This window comes from Schistocerca serialis, chromosome 4, assembly GCF_023864345.2.
Source record: "Schistocerca serialis cubense isolate TAMUIC-IGC-003099 chromosome 4, iqSchSeri2.2, whole genome shotgun sequence".
NCBI classification, from domain to species: Eukaryota; Metazoa; Arthropoda; class Insecta; order Orthoptera; family Acrididae; genus Schistocerca; species Schistocerca serialis.
The window spans coordinates 303,780,686-303,802,352 of record NC_064641.1 but is presented as its reverse complement, the minus strand read 5'-3'; the positions used below and the strand labels follow the sequence as shown (position 1 = coordinate 303,802,352).

The following is a 21,667-nucleotide window of genomic DNA, read 5'->3' as shown; positions in this document are numbered from 1 at the left end:
TAAAAAGCAACAAAGAAGTGTATACGAAGTGCAGCAAAATTACAGACGAAATTAGAAAAAGAAGATGCTCCTTTTATGCTCACATCATGAGGACGAACCCGAATAGGCTTACAAAACAAATATTTTCGTACATCGCAAATCTAAAAAATAAAAATTTATGGTTTATCAACATAGAAAGAGATCTAAAAGAAATGGACATAGATCAGGAAACAATATTTAACAGAAACCTTTTTAGAAAAAAACTGAATTCATTCACGGGTTTCGGTGTGAAAATTAAGACGACTTGTGGAACTAAATGGTCTGAAGAGAGAAAAGCCGCCTTCAGCGCAAGAATGAAAGAAGTGTGGACTGAGAGAAAGAAAACTTCCCAGAAACGCAAGAAATAACTGTTTTCACGGTCTTTAACGGCCAAATTTGTATAATAATAATATAGTGGCAATAAAACTGTGTTCTCAGATATGATTTGTTCCTAGGGAAATCCAGTGTAGCCAACATAAGCAATTTAGTGGTGACATGGTAGACATGAATTAGCAACTTTAGTATTTCTTTTACATTAATGTTGTTTTCCACACTTCCCATTATCTGTACAAACTGATTATTTTTGTGTGACATAACAGAATATTCATAATAATATTGCAAATGTTTCAAAGGTATCTATGAGGGGGCAATACCTTAAAAAAATTATAATGTCCATGCATGGATTTCGTTTTAAAGAAATTATTTACAGTTGTTTCTGAGATGTAGGTAATGGATATTCACTACAAGAAGCATGACTATAAAAATATAAACTGTTATCTTTACTGGGGGAAAAAAAATCAAGCTTCCACTGCAAAAACTGTAGGAACTATTGCATCTTTAAATTACAAAGGAGCTCATCTATGAAAGCCTAAATTCCTGAATCTTTACAACTTCTTTTTATTATAAGTGAAAAAGTAACTGACCTGTGACATTTACATTTTGGAAATGTGAATATATCTAGGTAAACTTCCACTACCCAAAATTTCAATGATTTGCGTGATGTAGGTGTCATTTCCTAAAATTTCTGGATTATTTGACTTGGAATGATCCATGTATGATTGATGCCAGCTGGCCTATGGTGGCTAGAGTCTCGCAGGTTACTAACCACTGCACAGTGTGGATTTAGAGCACACCGTTCTGCAGTTGACCATCTCGTCACTTTCTCCATCCAAGTCATGAATGGTTTTCTGTAGAAACCCCAACTGTGGCCATGTTTTTCAGTTTGGAGAAAGCCTGTGACACTTGCTGGAGACCTGGTATCTTCTGTACTCTCTACGCATGGGGCTTCCGTGGCCACCTACCCTGTTTCCTTAAGGAATTTTTAAAAGACTGAGTTTCCAATGTACGTGGGAGTTCTATCTTGTCGGACAACTTTATCCAGGAAAATGTTGTGCCTCACGGTTCTGTCCTGAGTGTCGTCTTCTTTCCTATCGCCTTTAATCCTATAATGGCATGTCTCCTGCCAGGCATCTCCGGCTCCTTTTTGTTGTTGATTTTGCCATCTATTGCAGTTCTCCATGGATCTGTCTCATTGAGCAGCATCTTCAGTGATGTGTTGTTCATCTTTTCTGGTGGAACACTGACAGCGGCTCTTGTTTTTCCACTGACAACTGTTTGTATGAGTTTCTGGCAACTCAGTTGGTTTCTTCCACCATCTTTACATCTTGGGCCTGTTGCTCTTCCATTCATTGAAACTACGAAATTCTTGGGGCTCATGCTTGATAGGAAGCTTTCTTGGTTCCGTCATGTTTCTGACCTGGTAGCCCACTGTTTGCGGTCCCTCAGCAGCCTTTGTGTCCTCAGTGGTACTCCATGGGGAGCAAATCAAACCACCCTTCTCTGTTTGTACCAGACCCTTGTCCATTCGAAACTAGGCTATTAGTGTTTTGTTTATGCATCTGCACATCTGTCACTCTTACTCTGTCTCAATACCATCCAAGATCGTGGCATCTGTTGGGGCCAGTAGTGCCTTTTACACTAGCCTGGATGATAGTCTGTATGCAGAAGCTGCCAAAGTACTGCTGTCCTACCGCCATGACTTTCTCCTCAGCAGATATGCGTGCCGTTATGTCTACCATGTGTGGCCAGCCATCCTATGCCTCCTTCTTTGATGACTCCTCTGATTACCTGTATGGGCCACGTCCCTCTTCTGTTACCTCCTGGAGTTTGCTTTTGGCGCTTTCTCCAGTAGATTAATTTCATGCTCCCTGCAACTTTGTAGGTGGGTGTGAACCCTTCACCACCTTGACTTTGTGTGGTGACCCATTGCTCATCTTGGCCTGCATTTGCTTCCTAAGGGCACTACTCCAGCCTTGCTCTATTGCCTTCAGTTTCATGACCTTCACAATAGTACCTTTGTGTACACTAATGGCTCTCGAACTCACCATGGTGTAGGGTGTGCCTTCATCATTGGTGCAGACATTTTACGGTATCGGCTTCCAGCACACTGCTCAATATTTACAGCAGAGACAGTCTGAATGAGAGGGTTTTCTTGGTGTGCTGTCAGAATGGAGGTACTTTTGGTGGTTGGTGGGTTTATTTGGACAAAGGTGTGGATGGAGCTGTCAGAGGATGTGGTCAGTGTCCAGGAAGGTGACATGCTAGGTTGAAGAAGGCAAATTGAAATGAATGGGAGAGATATTAAGGTTGTAAAGGAGTGAGGAAAGGGTGTCCTGGATCCAAGTCCAAATCATTAAGATATAATCAAGGAACCAAAACAAGACCAGGAGTTTGGAGTTTTGAGGGTCTAGGGAGCTTTTCTGTAGATGACCCAAAAACAGTTTGGCATTGGAAGGTGCTATGCAGGTGCCGATGGGTGCCATGGATGTGTTTATATACCTTACCTTGAAAGGAGTAGTAGTTTTGAGTTAAGATAAAGTTAGTAAGGTTGCAAGGAATGAGGTAGTTTGTTCGGAGTGTGAAGGATGTTGGGTGAGTTAGTACTGAATAGCGGCAAGACCATGGGTATGAGGAATGTTAGTGTTTAGGTAAGTGAAGTCAGCAGTGATGTGTAGGAATTGAGGAGATAAAGTGGTGGGAAGTGGTGGGTATCTTTGATGTGGGAGGCTAGATTTCAGGCAATAGGTTTGAGGTTGTTGTTCAGTGAGTGTTGAAATGCTTTTAGTGGGTGCACAATAACCCGCTACAATGGGACATTCTGCAATTTTTTTTAAATTTGTAGATTGTTGGGAGCATGTAGTAGTTGGGTGTGGTGCGTATCATAAGGGTGAGGGGGAAAATGGATTCAGGGGAGAGGTTTTGCCAGGAGCCTAAGGCTTTAAACTGAGATTTGAGATTGATGGGTTTCTGGGATGGCATCAGCCTGCCAGAATTTATAGCACCGCGTGCCCCAGGAAATCCAAGGAAATATTTTCATGTGGGAAAAGGCTAAGATAAACCCAGGCATCTTTTAGAATTCTGGGGATTTTTCGTTGTTTCAGTTAAATTTTTGTGATTTTTACTAGTAAAAACTGATGCTCTAACAAAGAATTTTATTTAAACGTACTACTGCAGAATAATACTGCAGGAATAAAACATAAATGAGAGGACAACACCAAAATAAAACTGAAGTGCCAAAGAAAATCCACCATTCTCAACAAATCAGTGTACACAAAAAGTCTGTCGACAGCAAAATGTGGCAAAGGCTTTAGTATGAGGACTATGCAATAATTTGTAACAAAAAACTGCTTTCAATGAGCATGACATAACAACTGTTTACATTTCTAACAGGTTGCGGGAAAATATTGCAAATGGTGGTTTGAGAAATGTTACTGTCAAAGTAGATTTCTTTTTACGCAAGATGAATTATGTTACATGTGAGAACATATGATGAATTTCTTAAATCACAGAGATTTTGACTCCCATTCAGAACTTAACACTTTGAGGACCAACAACTTAGAAAAAATTTCTGGTCCAGAAGAGCAGCCATTTATGCCATTATTTAAAACGTTACTGGCACTTTTGTGTTTGGTGTATCGTGAAGGGTGACATGCTAAAAAAGACCAAACTTCAAGGTTAGGTTTTCATATTTATTTTAGTTCTTTCATAGATTACAAAAATGTACAATAACAATTGCAAAATCTGGGAAAATTCTGAGAATTTCTTCTTGTCAATGTGTACACACTGTACAGGTGGAGTCGTCGTACAATTGACACAGGCCTTCTACCAGGTAGACACTGCGATTCAAAATGTCAGTGGTGGAACCTTTGTCTGCAGGTAGGATGATTAAGTCAGGATGTGTTTTTAGGCTGTATATGGCTCTCCTTTCTCCTCTTGGAAGATTGGTGTTCTGAGGAAGGTACTCTCGTAGCACCCAGACCCTGCCTAGCTCATCTTCTCAGCTTGCCACATCCCCCTAAACTCCCACTCAACACTACACCAAATCCAGAACATTGTTGTTAATCATTCCACCAAAATCCTCAGCTCACAGAAGTTTGTCCTATCGAAAGGCCTCCCTTTCAGCCCTACACACAAATGTAACCATGTTCGACTTGTCAGAGATCTACTCTGCTTCTCTTGATCCCTAGAGTGGAAATGCCTTTGCCTCTCCCAGTTCATACTACCATCCAACCATGATCCTCCTCCTCCCACCTACCCACCCCATTGTCATCTTCCAGGAATTCCTCTCCTCTGACATGGCCTCACTGTCCACCCACAGGTCGCTGCCCAAGAACACCAACCTTTCAGCAGAAAGAAGACAAACGTTCCACCAGTGTTGTTATGAATTGCAGTAACTATCTGGTGGAGTGCCTCTACCAGTTATCTGGCTTCTCCACTTACAAACTATGTCAGAGTGGTGCCATACCAGAAGTCCAACATAACTTTCAATCCCTGCTTAAAGCCTTAGGCCCTTGCCAGAACCCCTCACCTGATTCCGTTTCCATCCTAACCCCTGTTAGCACACCCACCTTCTGCTTGCTCCCCAAAATCCACAAATACAACAGTCTTGGATGCCCCATTGTGCCCCCATGGAAATAATTCGGCCTTCATTGACCAATGCCTCGAACCTATTGCCAAAATCTAGCCTCCCACGTCAAAGATCACAACTACTTCCTTCACCAACTCTGTACCATCCCCACCCTTTTAACTCCTGGGTTCCTACTCTCCACTGTTGACCAACATCCCTCGTGCTCATGGTCTTGCTGCTATTGAACACTACATCCTTTACTTTCCAAATCACTACCCCTTTCCTCATGCACCTTACTAACTTTACCCTAAATCACTACTACTCCTTTGACCGCAAAATGTACAAACAAATATTCAAGGCACAGCCACAGGCACCTGCATGGCACCCTTATGTTTCTGGGCCATCTAGAAGAAACCATGCTAGCCTCCAAAATCCCCAAACCCCTTATCTTGTTCATGTACAGTGATGATATCTCATGATCTGGACTGAAGACATTTCTTCACGTCAACGCTTCGCCTATCTGTTTCACCTGGTCCTCCTCAACCCTGTGTGCCACCTTCTCGAGTGTGGACCTCCTCCTCTCCAATGGCTCCAGCCACATCTCTGTCCATATTAAACCCTTCAACAGTACCTGCATTTCGGCAGCGCACCAAGAAATCCCTCCCGTACATCCTGGCCACCTGGGGGGGTGGCGAATCTGCAGTGACAGGAACTACCTTAGCCAGTATGCTGAAGGTCTCACAATGGCCTTCACAGACAGGTACTATCCTCCACATCTAGTCCACAGACATGTTACCCATTTCATATCCCCACACATCCACAGTCCTCCCACCACACACAAGAACCATCTACCAAGGAGCACCGCCCTCTTCCTCACCTGAAACCACTCCAGACCAGAACAACTGAACCACATGCATTGTCAGGGCTGCTATCATCATGCCATAAATTAGATACATTCTGTCAGAGATTCTTCCCACCCTTTCTAAAGTGGCTTCCGTCGCTCACCCAACCTTCACAGCACCTATAGTGTGTGTCATTTACGACGGCGGCCGAGTTTAGGTTCATTCTGCGCATCTGACGTCACGAAACACAGTCAGCCAATGAATAGAGAATGATGTTGCCAGAGCTCGACTGCAGTGCAGAGCACGGACGAGTGTCTTCAGTTTTAGAAACGTTCAGTCATAAATAAAGTAATTGAACAATAGCAATGCCTTGATAGCAGACTTCCTTTTATAGAAAGTTTGGAAAAAGCATTCTTTATACCAATTGCTTCATATTCTATTAATTAATTAAACCAAACAAGCAATAAGCCTCCTCATTCAGGCGATAGCAAGGAAAGGTGTTTGTATCATTCTCACAAACCGCTTTTTCGCGGTAAAGAAGAGCGGTAATTGTTTATTTCCTATTGTAATTCGACGAAACGTGAGTCATACCAACAGTGTTTGTCGGTATTTTGCATGATATTTTAAAGTCCTCCAGGAGTTCTGTTGAATGACGAGCTGCGTTAACGTAATGGTTAACGTGATTGGCTGCTAAGGGAAAGGTTCTGAGTTCAAACCTTGTTTGGTGCTTGATATTTTCTTTATTTAAAAACAATATCGAAGTGTCTTACTTCATGAATTTTATTAATTTGAATGTAATTTTTTGAAATTTCTAGTGGTTTGTCTCTTCATTATAATCATAATAAGTTTTTGGTTTTTCTAATTTTGTCCTCCAGTATTTCTTTTCACCGCAATTAAAAACAAAGAAAAGGCACACTTATAATATTCATGTTATCTGTTTTGTTTGTATATCTTCACTTTCGCAGTCGCTTTTTTACTATTCATATTGAGATATATCTTTTGCGACAGTATTAAAAGTGTTATTAAGAGCAGAATTTCGGTTCGTACGTTGCCGAGCTACTTGACTGTCTCGGGCAATTCTTTGCTTCGCTGCTTTGGCAACATCATATTCGATGTTTTCGTTGACTGATCTATGTTTTGGCAAGTATTTGCTGTCCGTTGCGACAAACACAAATTGTTTGTGCACTGCGCCTCACTGACAATATATTTTAGTTTCTATGTTTTATTACGTCCACAATTCAGTTTTGTGTACTTTGCCAACTTTGTTTTATTCAGAATGTTTTAGAAAAAAGCGAAATGATTCTGGTATAAATAAAGGTTTTATTAGAGTCGCTAAAGATAGAATATTTCCCAATTTATAAAAACTGTTTGTTATAAAGGGTGTTCATTTTAACTGGGGACATTGAAATCTCTTGAAAACAACACACAGAGCCAAAAAAATAGTAATGAAAATTAGTTCCTCTGTGAAGGGGACATCCAATTATAACAAATTTGACCACAAATTCGTCGGTTTTGGTATCATTGGATGTCCCCCTCGGAGACAGACAAATTTTAGTTACAAATTTGTTTGATCTGATGTGTAGATTTTCGGATATTTCAATGTCTCCAATTAAAATGAACACTCTATATAGTTGGAACCATGAACAACTGTGGCCGATTCAAGGCTCGTTTTATGCACCTGACGTCACGCATCTGCTGACAGTCAATGAGTGTTCAGCAGTTTCCTGAGCGGTCTGCTGTGAATGTCTTGGTGAGTGAGAGTGTTAAATGTGATTGTAGTTATTATTTGGTGATTTTTTATCGCATTTGTTCCAAATTGTCATGTCTGATGATGGTGGTAAGCGACAAACTCTCCATAAACAGGCGAGGGACATAATTTACAGGATACATGCTTTTTTTTCAAGCGCAAAGCAGAAAACGGTGGACCTATCACAGACATCGCCAGATCTCAGGAACGCACTGCAGAAGCGACAGGCGTTGGCTTGAGTACCGTTCAGCGGATTGCCAATGAAGGAAAATTATCTACAGAGACCTGTGGAAGCCCACTTTTCAGATTGCCAGGGAAATATCGCACTCGTGGTAGGACTGTACCAAAATTTAGATAATTTCGACAAAGATGTTCTAAGACGAGATGTGCTCAACATGTACAACACTGGCGAATTTCCTACTGTAAAAAAAAAAAAAAAAAAAAATCACAGTGAAAATGCGTGAAACCATAAATTTTAAAGATAACATGACTTCAATGAGTAGAATACTTAAAAATATTGGATTCAAATATGTGCATACAAATGACAGAAGAAAGTTTTTGATGGAATATAGTGATATTGCTGCTTCTAGGGTACAATTTTTAAGACGTATTATTGAAGTAAGAAAATCTGGGAATAAGAACATTTTTTTCTTGGACGAAACATGAGTAAACCAAAATCACACAAGGAAAGTGTGTAGATGCCACCGGGAAAAATTTTACTGGAGCGCGCAAGCTGCCAGATTCATGCATGCGCAGCAGGCCCTAATCTAGGACGGCCTGGAGGGGGGGGGGGGACTTGTTTCACAAAGCGACTAGCATCCAGCACACGTTAGTTTATCGATTATTCATATGACTGCAACGCATCCCTGTCGGTTTTTGAACACTTTCCAGGTTGATTTCTAATGAATCGTAAGTTGATCTGTGAATGTTTGCATAATGTACATGATGTCTCTGTCTGGGGAATCCTCGTCCCATGTAGAAACAAACTTTCCTACAGACAAAAGGGACTCTACGAGCTGAGTGGAGTTAAGGCCAAACGGATGAATGCCAACCACTGTCTGATTGTGTGAGTGGGTTTGCGAATGATGAGCGTTGTTATAATTACTAGCAAAATCCATAGATTCAGACTACGGGAGTGGAAATAAACGAATAACAGGTAAGAAAGATTACATATTACCTTCTCGGTGTATCCAAGAAAATGAAATTTTGACAGAAAATTTTTGGCCAGATCGCTACACTAGTAAGGGCCAGTTGTACAGTCCCTGGCTAGCAGCAGCTGAAGTTCTGTTTTGGAAGAAGCGTGGAAATCGTGTTGTACGAACATGTAACAATGCCTAACCGGAGAATAATCTCCGGAGACTAAACCGGTGATTCTGGCAGAGTTAGTGAGACTAAAATGTAGACTTTCACGGCCGGAAATACCATGTCCATTATAATTATCTGGGCTGTTATGCCGTGGTCGGTTGATGAATTGACTTGAGAGCTATAACGCATGGCTGTGTCTAGCTATTGCATAACACTTGGAAAGGCGGGTGACCTTGAAACGAGTTACACTCGCTGCCGCTAGAGCTCGGAGGATCGCGCTTTAGTTTCAACTAAGCGCGATCCGCTACGAAAAACATTACATCTGGTGGCGACGCCCTTCCGGTCGGCGCTGGTTGGTTCGCTGCGCTGTTATCAGCGGCCACATCCGCTGGGGGCCCAGTCTCGCTCGTGAGGCAACAGCATGTTAATTCGACTCGAGGCAGCCGCACAGTACACACAGCCATGCCTTACCGTAGCAGCAGCAGAAGATACAGAAAAAGGAGTAGGCTACCAGTGTATAAGAATGTAGACACTTTTGATATTATACCAAAGCCTACAGGACAACAGCAACTACTTGGAGGACCCATTACTTTTGTAGGATGTAAGATTAATTTTTCTTGCACATCAAATGAGGTTGTGAGTGGTAATTCATGGTTGACTATTGCCATACTACCGAGGAGGTGAGACACCTTTAGGAGGACTGGAGAACTATAATGAGAGGGATATTATATCTTTCCGTACATTTGCTATTGGTGTTGTACCTAATAAGAGTTATGGTACTTGTGTTGTTACCACAGACAGCATGTTTCTGAAGATAAAGCGACTGTTCTATTCGGGAAAGGCACAACGCATTTTCAAACGGACTGAGGAGGCCTTACTACGAGAGCGCATTCAGCAGACCCGACGGGACTTGGCAAGCACAAACTGTAAGTTAATGTCTCTCTATATTACGATCAGTAATAAACTGTGCAGCAGTGACTGGGATAAAATTGATAGACTACTGCATGATACCATGGGGAAGCGTATGTTGACAACGTCTAGTAGACAGAAGTAGTAGTTTGATAATTTGCTACCTAATCAGACTGTTCGGCATTTAGACATTTCCCGGACCGTTATCAATTTGTCCAAACGTTCGTTATCTGACGATGAGACATCTGTGCTTGCCAAGGGAGGAAATTTTGCTGTTAGTCCGCGTTTTGTGCCCACGGAAGAAATTATAGTCAGTGTAGAAGCAGGAATTCGCAGTGTGGATTCTGTAACAGCTGAAGAAATCCGTATAGAAACAGTAAGAATATTAGCCAATGCAAAACCGCCGAAAAGTAATATAACTGTGGGTGAGAGAAGAGCTTTAAAACTCCTGAATGACGACAATAGTATTTTGGTTCTCTCAGCTGACAAAGGAAGCGCAACTGTGGTTATGGGTGTGACTGACTATCGGAGTAAAATTACTGATCTGCTGGATCCGCAAGCATATAGGAAGCTGAATAAGGACCCCACTAACAGCGTTCTCAGAACTGTGTCGCGGTTAATAAAAAAGTCCTCCATTGAAGAGAGTGTACAGAAAGGTCTCTGCAATTCGGTTGCGCTACCACCGAGGCTTTATGGATTGCCCAAAATTCATAAAGAAAATGTGCCATTAAGGCCGATACTAAGTGCCATTGGTTCGCCCACCTACTCGTTAGTCAAGTTTTTGACTATGCTGCTAAAACAACATGTGGGCCGTTCGGACTCTTATATAAAGAATTCGACACATTTCATCAGCAGATTGAATGGCATAGTGGTCCAGCCGGAGGACATATTGGTCAGCTTCGATGTGGCATCGCTGTTTACCACGGTTCCACTTCATGATGTATTGGAACAGCTGGATCGAATTTTTCCTAACGATATTTCAGAACTGTTTAAGTGTTGTTTGACGACCACATACTTCAAGTGGAATGAACAGTTTTATGAGCAAACGGATGGCGTGGCTATGGGAAGCCCCCTAAGTCCCGTAATTGCAAACTTCTTTGTGGAGAAATTCGAAGGACAGGCCTTAGGTACTGCCAGCAAAAAACCAAATGTATGGTTCCGATACGTGGATGACACGTTTGTGCTGTGGAGACGTGGTAGGGAGGAACTAAGCCGGTTCCACGAACATTTGAACAGTATAAACTCGAGAGTTCAGTTTACAATGGAGGAGGAGGTAGACGGCAAGTTACATTTCCTCGATGTGCTTGTTTTTAGAAACGAAAATGGTTGTTTGGGCCACTCAGTATACCGCAAACCCACGCACACAGACCGTTATTTGCACCGGGATTCGAACCACCACCCACAACAAAAGCGGGGTGTTATCAAGACGTTAGCGGACAGAGCTAGAAATATTTGTGAACCTGAGTTGCTCGACACTTGAGATGGAACATCTCCACAATGCACTAATGAAGAACGGATATTCGTCCGCCGAAATAAAACGTGTGTTGAGGCACCCACTTAGAAATCATACTGACGTACAGGCTACTGCAAAATCTAAGGTTTTCCTGCCATTTGTTAAAAAGGTAACGGAAAGAATAGGGAGGTTCTTGACGAATCGGAATATTACCGTAATTTACAAGCCCACCAGGAAGATACAGGAATACCTTAAGCCTGCCAAGGACGCTCGCAAACCACCGGAAAAAGCTGGAGTGTATAGGATCCCATGCAGCTGTGGTGATGTTTATGTGGGTACCACTAAAAGAACTGTTTCTAAATGTTTGGAAGAGCATAAGGAAAATTGCAGAAGAGGAGAAACGGAACGATCAGCTGTTGCGGAGCGTGCTTTCCAGCCAGGGAACCACAATATTCGTTTCGAGGAGACACAAGTACTAGCTGCCACAAGCGGATATTATGAAAGGCTCTACAGGGAGGCAATTGAAATCGCTTAACACCCTAATAATTTCAACCGTAAGGAGGAGGGTGTGAAATTAAACGGCATATGGATGCTGGTGTTAAAGATGATGTGTACCACCCGCCCACTACTGGGTGATGGCAACGGCGATCGACGGCGACGGACAGCGGCCAATTGCACTGACGTTTTCAAAACACGTGACGTCACGCCGCGGCGTGGCAGCGTGCAGACACGGAATTTAGCGGCAGTCAGTAACGAGCCAGTGGGTGTGTTGGACCTTCCATTGAGCTACGGACCCCCTTGAAGATGTCTCCCGCAGTCGGAGACGAAACGTTGGGAATCGACACAGAGTTCATCAACCGACCACGGCATAACAACCCGGATAATTATAATGGACAAGAGTTAGTGAGGTTAACCTGCGAATAAGCTTTGACATTGACAGGAATAGTTACAGAATCAGTGATAACAAGACTGTTTGTTAGAACGAGGAAAGAGAAGAAACAGGGACATCAAACAAATTATGAAACAATATGACGATTCCAAGTTTGTATAAAAATTTCGTACTACTTCTTTTCGATCTCATGCTTGAGAAACTGGAGCGTATGAATGAAGTGTGAAACTATTTCCTAACGTAAACCTTTTTGCTTGTAGTAAGCCTATTAGGCTTTTGATATTGGTACTTTGTGAATTGTATTCTGTTGTTACAAAAAAGTCTGTTTGTGCCAAAACAGTCTCGTTTATTTAGTGTGTGTAAAATTGTTGCTGTATTAGAAAGGCCTATTTTGTTTTATCTAGCAAGCAGTGACAAAATAGACGTAATCAGATCGGCAAACCACACCAGTCTTGGGTCCTATTTGTATTAACAGCTTTTTCAGTATTTGACAATGACATTTCGATTCTTCATGTAGTAAAACGTTTGACGAATTTTGATAAGGTAATAGATTCTTTCACAGAAAGGAAAGCACGCCATGTAAAACTGTACCAAGATTAGAGAGAAAAAATTCTAGCAGTTAAGGATTGAAGAAGTGTGTATTGGCTTGCTTGTCTCATTTCTTTGCTGGGTTTATGTACCCTATATTTAATTTTATGTCACACAAAACAGCCAAGTTGTTAGCTGATAGGCAATAAAGAGTGCAAATTTTCTGAAGAGTTTTTTTTAAAAAGAAAAGAAAAGAGAGGGACAGGATGTCAAACCGGCCGACTGTGAGCAGGAGAGGCACCACAGGACATTTTAATTTCCACTGTCCAGAATATGGTCAATAGAAGAATGCTGTGTGAGGAGGCGAGGCACTGTACTTTGGCACACTTACGACCAAATAACATGTCTTACATTTCCTCGAACACATGTGTTTCATGCATCAGACTCTTCAGAAAGATGTGCACTACAAAATGAACATATTTTTGAAAATTCACTTTTTTAAAATTTTTGACGACCTATCTCAAACGCTCGAGAGAGTGGCGGGGTATTGCCCCGGTTCGGAAATATCATAGATCTGGGTCTGATGCGCAGAGCAGTCTGAGTTAATAGTGGGGAAGTGGATAGTCACCATGTGACCCGTGTTTACATTTAGTGATTTTTGCTGTTTCCTCTTAGTTTACTGCTCTCACGTCAAATGAAAACAAAACAGATTTCTGTGGCCGGGAGCTATCAACTGAATTAAAACACATTCACATAATTACGGAAGGCTAAAATGTGTTGTTAGTTCCAGATTTTATTTCCTGCTTTCTGACAGTCAAGCATTGCGGAACAATATTTTTGTCCGCTTGCTAAAGAAGTTTCCTTTTAATAATCTTTTCTGCTGAGGCAGACATATTCGAAACGTCTCCAACTTCTAGCACGTATGGCATTATGCCATAATAGAGAACCAAACATGAGATAACACAGTACTGGTACTCCAAGAAAATTTACATCCCGAAAACCACATTGAAAAGCTTAATATCAGATCGTGGCCTACTTTTCTGGGAATCTGAACATACGAATGTGCACTTGAAATGTGCACTTTTTAGTATGGATCATGAAATTCCGATGTTCTTGGAGTATGACATAATGTAAGATCTTTTAATGTTTTACACATACAAACGTACGGGCTCTCTAGGACATCGTTGCTGCGCAAGCTAGGTGACGCCTGTCATCTGGCGCGCTCTAGCAATTGCAGAAACGTACCTGTTTCTAACAGGTCGCAGGAAAATATTCTGAATGGTGGTTTGAAAAGTGTTACCATCGAAGTAATTTCCTTTTACGCAAGTTGAACTATGTGCCGAGAATGTACGATGAATTTCTTAAATCACAGAGCGTTTGAATGCCATTTAAAAATCAGCTCTGTGATGACTAGTCATTTAGGTAAATTTCGAGCCCAGATGATCAGACATTTATGTTGTTATTAAAAATTTTACTGGCACATTTGTGTGATTATATCTTAAATTGTAATAGGCACATAAAAGACCAACATCATATGTGAAAGCTTAGCTTCTCTTGTAGCATTTTAGTCTTATAGACCAATATTATATGTAAAAGCTTTGCGTTTCGTGTAACGGCACTATGTATATTAATTTAAACCATTAACTTTTCCTGTTTGTGTGTTCGCACTACTTAACAGTGATGTTGCTATTGGCTGACTTCACCACGTGCTCTAAGCTCTGAAGACCCGCTGTTATTGGCTGGTGAGATCATGTGACATGAGCTATGACTGGCTTACAAAAGCATATCGCAATCTCAATTTCAATGCTTCGGAAAGTAACATTCGGTGTTTGGTGGAATTCGAATTTATACTTTCGTAATACGAAAATAGGCAGCGTACATGTTGCTGCACGTCAAAGATTTTTCCAAAACGTGTTTATTGTCCTGTGTTTCATTGTCTAAAGCGCCGGGAAATTCTACGCCCGTGTATAAAACCATAATCATTCAAAGGACTGATAAGTTATACAGTTTGGAGAGCAAATATACTGTCAGTTAATAGGGGAAAAGTATGTTTTCATCCGGGAGAAAGTGTATTTTTAACCGGGAAATCCAGGAATTTTTTTTCCTTGTCCACGTATACACCCTGTACTTCCAACTTTTCAGCAACCAAAATGTTGCTAGTTATTTCAGTTTTAGATTATTAAAGCATGCTAAACTTTACCTCACACAGCTCTTTATTTCACAGCATCCAACACAGTGTTAAATGTGTGCAGAACACTCCCTCTCACTGCAGAGGGCGACACAATCCACTCTTCACTTACAAGGAACCCTTGAGGGCGAGGTTGCAATATTGGCTGCTAATGGCAACTGGGGGAGGGTGGACTAGAGGCATCCAATGGTGAGCACAGCATGAGGCTACGGAGCATAGTTGAATTGCAAAGTCAATGTGTATCTCACAACAATGCTACAGTGCTAGTGGTGTTGATACAAAGCAGAGCAGTGGCATCAACAAACAAAACAGACGTTGCATTATGTCTACAACAACAGCTGCCAAAGTTGACATTCCATCAGAATGAGAAAGAAGTGGCAGGTGAAATATTAACATTATTGCAAGATGAATCGGTGGAATGTGAGGTGTCAGATATGCTACACTGTACGGGCAACGTACAAGAGTACAATGATGATGATACTTGCTTAACAGGTGAAAGTGATAGTGAAACAGGTGAGAGCCATTTCATTCATCATCCTTGTCAACCAGGAGACCACAAATCCCATGTCCAGTGAAAGGTAGTACAGGACAATCACTATCTGAGGAGTGGGTGCTAAACATAATTTAAACCTTAAGAAACATAATTACATACGTGTAAGATCATCTACAGCACAGTAAAAAACAATTCTGAACAGTTTTCGAATGAGACTGAAGCAATATGACTGTGTAGCACATAAGAAAAACTGATATTCAAAGAGTTACAAAAAGGATGTTTCAAGGATGTTAGAAACAATTTACAAGATATGCATGGTAGTGACCTACTATGTTATGTACAGCAAACTGCAAATTTCAAGAGAATTAGTGGATGGTTGCATAACTTCAAACTGTGCTACAGAATTGTAATACGTAAGATAATGAAATTTCAAACAAAGCGTCATTACAACAATGCATAGCAAGCTGCAGGATCAGCCCAAAAATTTGTATATGAGAGAAACTTCATAATGTTAATGAATATGATCCCACTTCTGGTTACCAGTGTTAATGTATACGGGCAGGGAAGGGGGGAGAAGGTTGTTACATATGCCTTATGACGACAGTGTGCAGGAGTTCGAGCAGTCAGGATTTGGGAGTGTGCATCCAGGGCTGCCGGCTGCCATTAAATGACAAAACAGGAAATTAAGTACACTAAAGAGAATATGTTTCAATGTACGGTGTAAAAGGGGTGCGCCTAAGGTTGGAAGTTACCAGGTTTAGGCCAGTCCAGGAGGTCGAACAGTTAAATGGGCAACTGAAAGGGAAGTGGTTCATGTTAACTTACGTTGGTGGCCGGTCATGAAAAGCAGAGTCAGAGGCTCTGCCATCCAGAAAGACGTCTGTTCTGCTCGAGGTCTGGATTCCAAGAGAGAGAGGCAACTGTGTTCCACACCACAGAACACTCCAGCGTCCACACACGTGACCTGTATCCCATACACGCTGTTGGCTAAAACCAATGGCGTGAATTCGCTAGCAGTTTCAGCAGAGCTCTCAGGACGTTTCTTGTCAGCAGCTTTACCTGGACAGAACTGCCTCGGTTTTCAAAGACAGGCAACTTGCGTCACGTAGGCACAGCGTAAGTTACTCTGGGAGAAAACTTGTAAAGATTTCATTGGGCTTTTGAAATAAATTTTTTAGACCAATACGCTAAGATATTCCGTGACTGGCTGCCACCATGTACAGTAAGGAATTTGTTTTCAACTTGGACCACTCGAGATTTGAAGAGGAAATGCGTATGAGGGGAATGCTGGAAATGCGACGTACCAAGAGAGCTATATCAAAATCAACTAACATCAGTACCTTAACGCATTTGTATACAATTATGCCAACTGTTAATCTGGATGGTAAATTGGCTGGAAGGTTATTTGTTGTGCTGTGAGAAGTTATTTCTCGTGTGCATTATCTTGCAGGGGCAGTAGGGAATGTTTACGTCACAGCAAGCAGGAGTGGGAAATGGGCTTAAGCGAACTAAAACTACTGTAAGAGCACTGCTTTTGGCCAATAGTTGGTCAAAATAACTTGCTTTTGTTTGATTCCTGGTCTGTCTATAAAAACCATATTCCTTTGCAGCAAACTATTCCTTCTGAAAAATATGCAACATTGTACGTCATACCACCTGAAACCACTGAATAAATTCAGCCTCTAGAGGTTTGTTTTTTCCATACCTATAAAATATATTATCGCACTGTCTGCAACTTATGCCTTAAAGGATATCAAGTTTCATGATAAGCTCCATGACAGACTGTTTTGCCTGTTACATCAATATTATTCTCTATGCATTATTTAAGGGCAGATACCTTGCTAATTGTCCTGCACAATTTGGAACTCCCAAGGAGTTTACCTTCAATATTGATTGTGCAAACCATTGTGATTACTGTGGTGTGCCATTTTTCATTCTATGATCACAGTGCAAGTTAATGGTTTGCTTTGAACATTTCTTGAATTCGATGATGTCCATTTTATGAAATGTAATACATACATCCCACATAAGTTTGACCTCTACACCTCCCAGACACTCATTTTCTGTCACTTTCCTGATGGACATTGAGTTATTAGTAGCTAATATTTTTCCTGTCATAATTGTTAACTTTTTTAGATAAGGCAATAAGGCAACAGATGGCATAAGTGTCTGTTCTCGGTCCTTTTTTTTTTTTTTTTTTTATAAGGCAACAGATGGCATAAGTGTCTGTTCTTGGTCACCAAAACCATTAGACAATGGATTAGCATGTTAGCTTTCATAACAAAGTTCAGTTTAAGACTCAGCCGAGAGTGAGGAGTTTTTCAGACGTTTGCACAACAATCTGTATTCTTATTGAAAACTACAGGTCTTTGTCATATTTCTAACATAATAGTGACTTCCTATTAGTTCTTTAGTGCGGCACTGGTGATTATATGAAATTTGTAATGGTTTCCTGACAGGTGAGAGTCTTGTAATACCATAATATTAACTTTTCGGTATACAGCAATAAAGTACCAATTTTCGAGAATGCTCCATGTGAGATGTAACTTTTTTTTTTTAACTAACTAAAAACTTTGTTGCTGTATACACCTAATGGATTCCCTTCAACAATTTTTAAAATGGAAGCTATAGGGTATGTAAGGCAGCACTTGCGGTTCTTCTTTTCATAATACTACGCGAGTTCTCAGTTCTGTGTAACCTGGTGCATTGTAATGGTACGAAATGAAAGTGCAGTAGCTCTTGATACAGTGATTTAACACAAACTTTCCTGCGTACTCTCAGTAATCATTGTGCGTTGCGTATCAAGAGAAACAGGCAGATGTCTGGTTTTCATGAAGAATGGGGCAACAGTTCTGTCATCAGAACTGTAGTCCCCTTTTTTGTTGAAACTATATCAAGTAGGTGCAGGAATTAATATTCGACTGATGTCTTACCAACATTTCTTTCATCAGAAAACCCTCTTTCAAATTTTTGAAGACTAACTCAGCGTAAGTCCTCTTTGCTTGACTTTCTATTACTTTGGGAGAGAAAGCAGCATATGCTTAATTTCACACACATTATCATTTTCTTGTCTTGCTACTGTTGTATGCCAGGGAGAGTGTATTAATGAAGGGCTAAGTGTGTCTGCCACATTCCCAAAATAAATTTCTCTGCCCAATAATTGTTTAAAATCATGTCTATATAAACTAGGTTGCAGGTGCCATTTCTCACTACTACCTGTGCTATGTCACAGGCATTGTCAGTTCAGTAACAATGAATATAGTTTCAAATCCAAATATCCTATTGTAACATGGATTTGTTTTTGATGTTGCTGAAAATGTTGACGTGTGGTCCTTATATTAATTTGAATGTAATTTTTGTTCCATAATTCGCTGCATACGTTTTAACACTTTCTTTTACCTACTTCTGATATTTCACTTTTTTTTTCTTTTCTTTTTTTTTCATCCTGGCCTCTGAAACTCGTATCCAAATGTTTTGTATGATATCTGAATGCGTTTTCATGTAGAAATAGGAGTAATAAACTGTCATTGGTTATCGCCCTTCACTTTACTATTATCCTCAAGTCCCTAAAGAAGCTGTGTTTCCGCTTAAGGAAGATAAGTTTATAGTCTGTCATTTTACCAGGTGACTCGGAAAGAAAGAAAGAACAGATTTCAATTGTTTATTACAGTCAAACAATATAACATGGATAAACATTGAGCGTGTCATTGGATAGAGGAAGGTTCAAAGTTTTGACACAGCTACACTGTTGTTTGTTAGTTTGTTTGTTGCAATGTGGTGACATCATCACAAGAGAAATTATTTTGTGTGTTGGAATTTGCACAAAGTCAATCCATTGTTCAAGTAGAACATGCATTTCACCATTGATTCAGTTAGAAGTTGCCTCTGTTCAAGCAGGTTTACAACTGGCATACAAAATTCCTGGAAGGTAGTTGCGCATGCAAAGGGAAGAGCACTGTTAGACCATACATGTGCGATGAAAATGTAGAGCGCATCAGAGATGCATTCACATGGAGCCCTTGAAATAAAAAAGACAGGCAGGCCAGGAACTTCGTGGCATGTTCTGAAATGATGCCTGCATGTGAAGCCTTGAAAGTTGCAGTTACAGTTGTGCAATTAAGGAAGAATCTTCCGTACTTGATGAAATTTTAGTAAGAGAGAACTTATAAATGTGACCCTTCAGCAAATTCCATGAACAGAAACGTGAAAATAGCTAATGTCCCTTTTTGTAAATCTGATCCCATTATATCACCATTGTACTATTTCTTGTCATTGGTCTTCTGGCAGGTTTGAAACAGCTTGCTGCAAATTTCCCCTGTGTGCAAATCTCTTCTTTTCAGAGCACAAAAATATGAAGGGAAACTGAGTTATACATCAACACGTACTTTTTTAATTTTCAGTAGTCTGTACCATGTAATAACCAACGTTTTTTTTTAACAATGATATTAAAAAATAGGACAGTCTTCATATACTGATAAATGCATTTTAAACCTCAAGTGGGTGTGCCTTTGTATAAATGTGTCTACCACAAATAGAGTAGTATTGTACTGTTCCATTGTTGCTTTACAGCTGAGAGTCCATACCTATTCCTTCATTATTGCTTCAGCTAATCCAGTGCTAAGTCATGCTGTCATATGTCCAAGTGGGCAGCAGTAATATAAAATAAAATGCATGCTACATGAGAAAAGTGTACAATCTGTGCAAGGAAATGACCCAGATTCCAAGCTAGCGGCACAGTCCCATAATGAGGTGGCTGGATAAGAGATAATTAGCAATATAATGAGTGGTTGGCTGTGATCTAATGCAACTGTGCTGTTTAATGGTTACAGTAAGTCATTGCTGTGGTGTAAGGCTTGTACGCATCATGTGAGTGATGTAATGAAAGTAATTTATTTTTAATTAAAGGACGATTTAGCTCATATAATGTGAGTTTATTGTATCATTGTTTAATTAAACTAAGATTAAACTGTGGTATTGCTCATTCATGCTTACCTTGGTAACATGAAGACAGCTATCTTTTAAATGTGTACAGAGTGCACCATGGACCTGCTTGTGTTACAAAAATCAATGCACCCACACTCGAGGGTTAAATAGCCTGAAGATGCTTTTAAGACTTAACAGCTTGTTAATGTTGTAACAGTGTCTTCGATTTTCACGCAGACATTTCTTATGTTCATAAAGAAGTGTAATATGTAAAACAACTGCATTATGATGAAACTGTGTTTAGTTTTTGTCTACTTTCCTGTATACTATTTTTTTAAAAGTGAATTAACATACGCGTTTTATAATTGGCTATAATGCAAGGTATTGGCATCCAGAGGTGGAGTGAACTTACGTTATATTTTTATTTGAGGAATTGGAGGCCATTAAAGCAAGAGTGAGAGAAATGGAAGAAGAAGCAGAGAAATTAAAGCAGCTGCAATCAGAGGTTGATAAACAGATGAATTTGGGAAGTCCACCTGGAATGAGTAAGTATTCTTCCTACAAGATAATAAAGTTATATTTTGTGTAGATTTGTAAATTGCGTCTGCTTTAATACCTATGACTTGTGATACTAATATTCATTCTTGACAAGTGGAATAAGGAACAAAAAGAGCAGCAAAATCCCCTTCATTTTTTTAAAGCTGAATCATGTTAACATGATTAGTAAACAATGAGAAAATGTTGAGATTCTAAAGCACTACGTATTACATCTGACTCTGAACAATAGACAGATTTGTATAAGAAAAAAAAATATTCCTAGCTTTGGAAAAAGCACATGTTTATTTTAACCCCCCCGCCCCGCCCTCCAAATTATATAATCTCTCTCACACACACACACACACACACACACACACACACACACACACCTCTCTAACATGATTTGCAGGTTTTTGTATTAAACTGTTGTTTGCAACGAATATGTGTAAAGCCATCACATATTTTCTTCCTTAACTGCAGCTTTGAAAGAACAACTGGATAAAAACATGACAAGTTCAAAAGACAAGGACCTGTCCACTAATGATTCAGATACCTTAATTGTAAATGTGGACTGCCAAAACCAGATAGTAATAAAAGACTCCAAAATGAGGAATCATGAAAAAGTGTTGAAATAGCTTTACAACTTAAAGGGGAACTATAGTTATTTGTGCTGCCAGATGAAGGTAGACTACTGTGCTAGCTTCAAGCAGAACTTTATTTATTTGTGGTGCTTTGTAATGATGTCTTCTGCGTGTCATGCTGTTTGGCTCAACTTGCACGCTTTGTGCCGACCCTTGTGCTACCCCTACCATTATCTTCAGCTTTCAGCTCATGTGGATGGATATGATGTCCCAACAATAGTCACTGAAGGGCATGTCCTTCATAGGCTGAATAAAAAAGGGATTATGGATATTTTTGAGTATATTGAT

The 21,667-nt window shown here is 40.3% G+C and overlaps 1 protein-coding gene across 1 annotated transcript in view; it reads left to right on the top strand.

Moving 5' to 3' along the window:
* LOC126473961 (polyadenylate-binding protein 2) overlaps positions 1 to 21,667 on the top strand; it is a 122,622-nt gene that overhangs the window by 8,801 nt on the left and 92,154 nt on the right. The window contains exon 3 of the mRNA XM_050101332.1: positions 20,632 to 20,746. Coding sequence (XP_049957289.1) covers positions 20,632 to 20,746 — 115 coding nt within the window. The remainder of the gene's footprint in view (positions 1 to 20,631; positions 20,747 to 21,667) is intronic.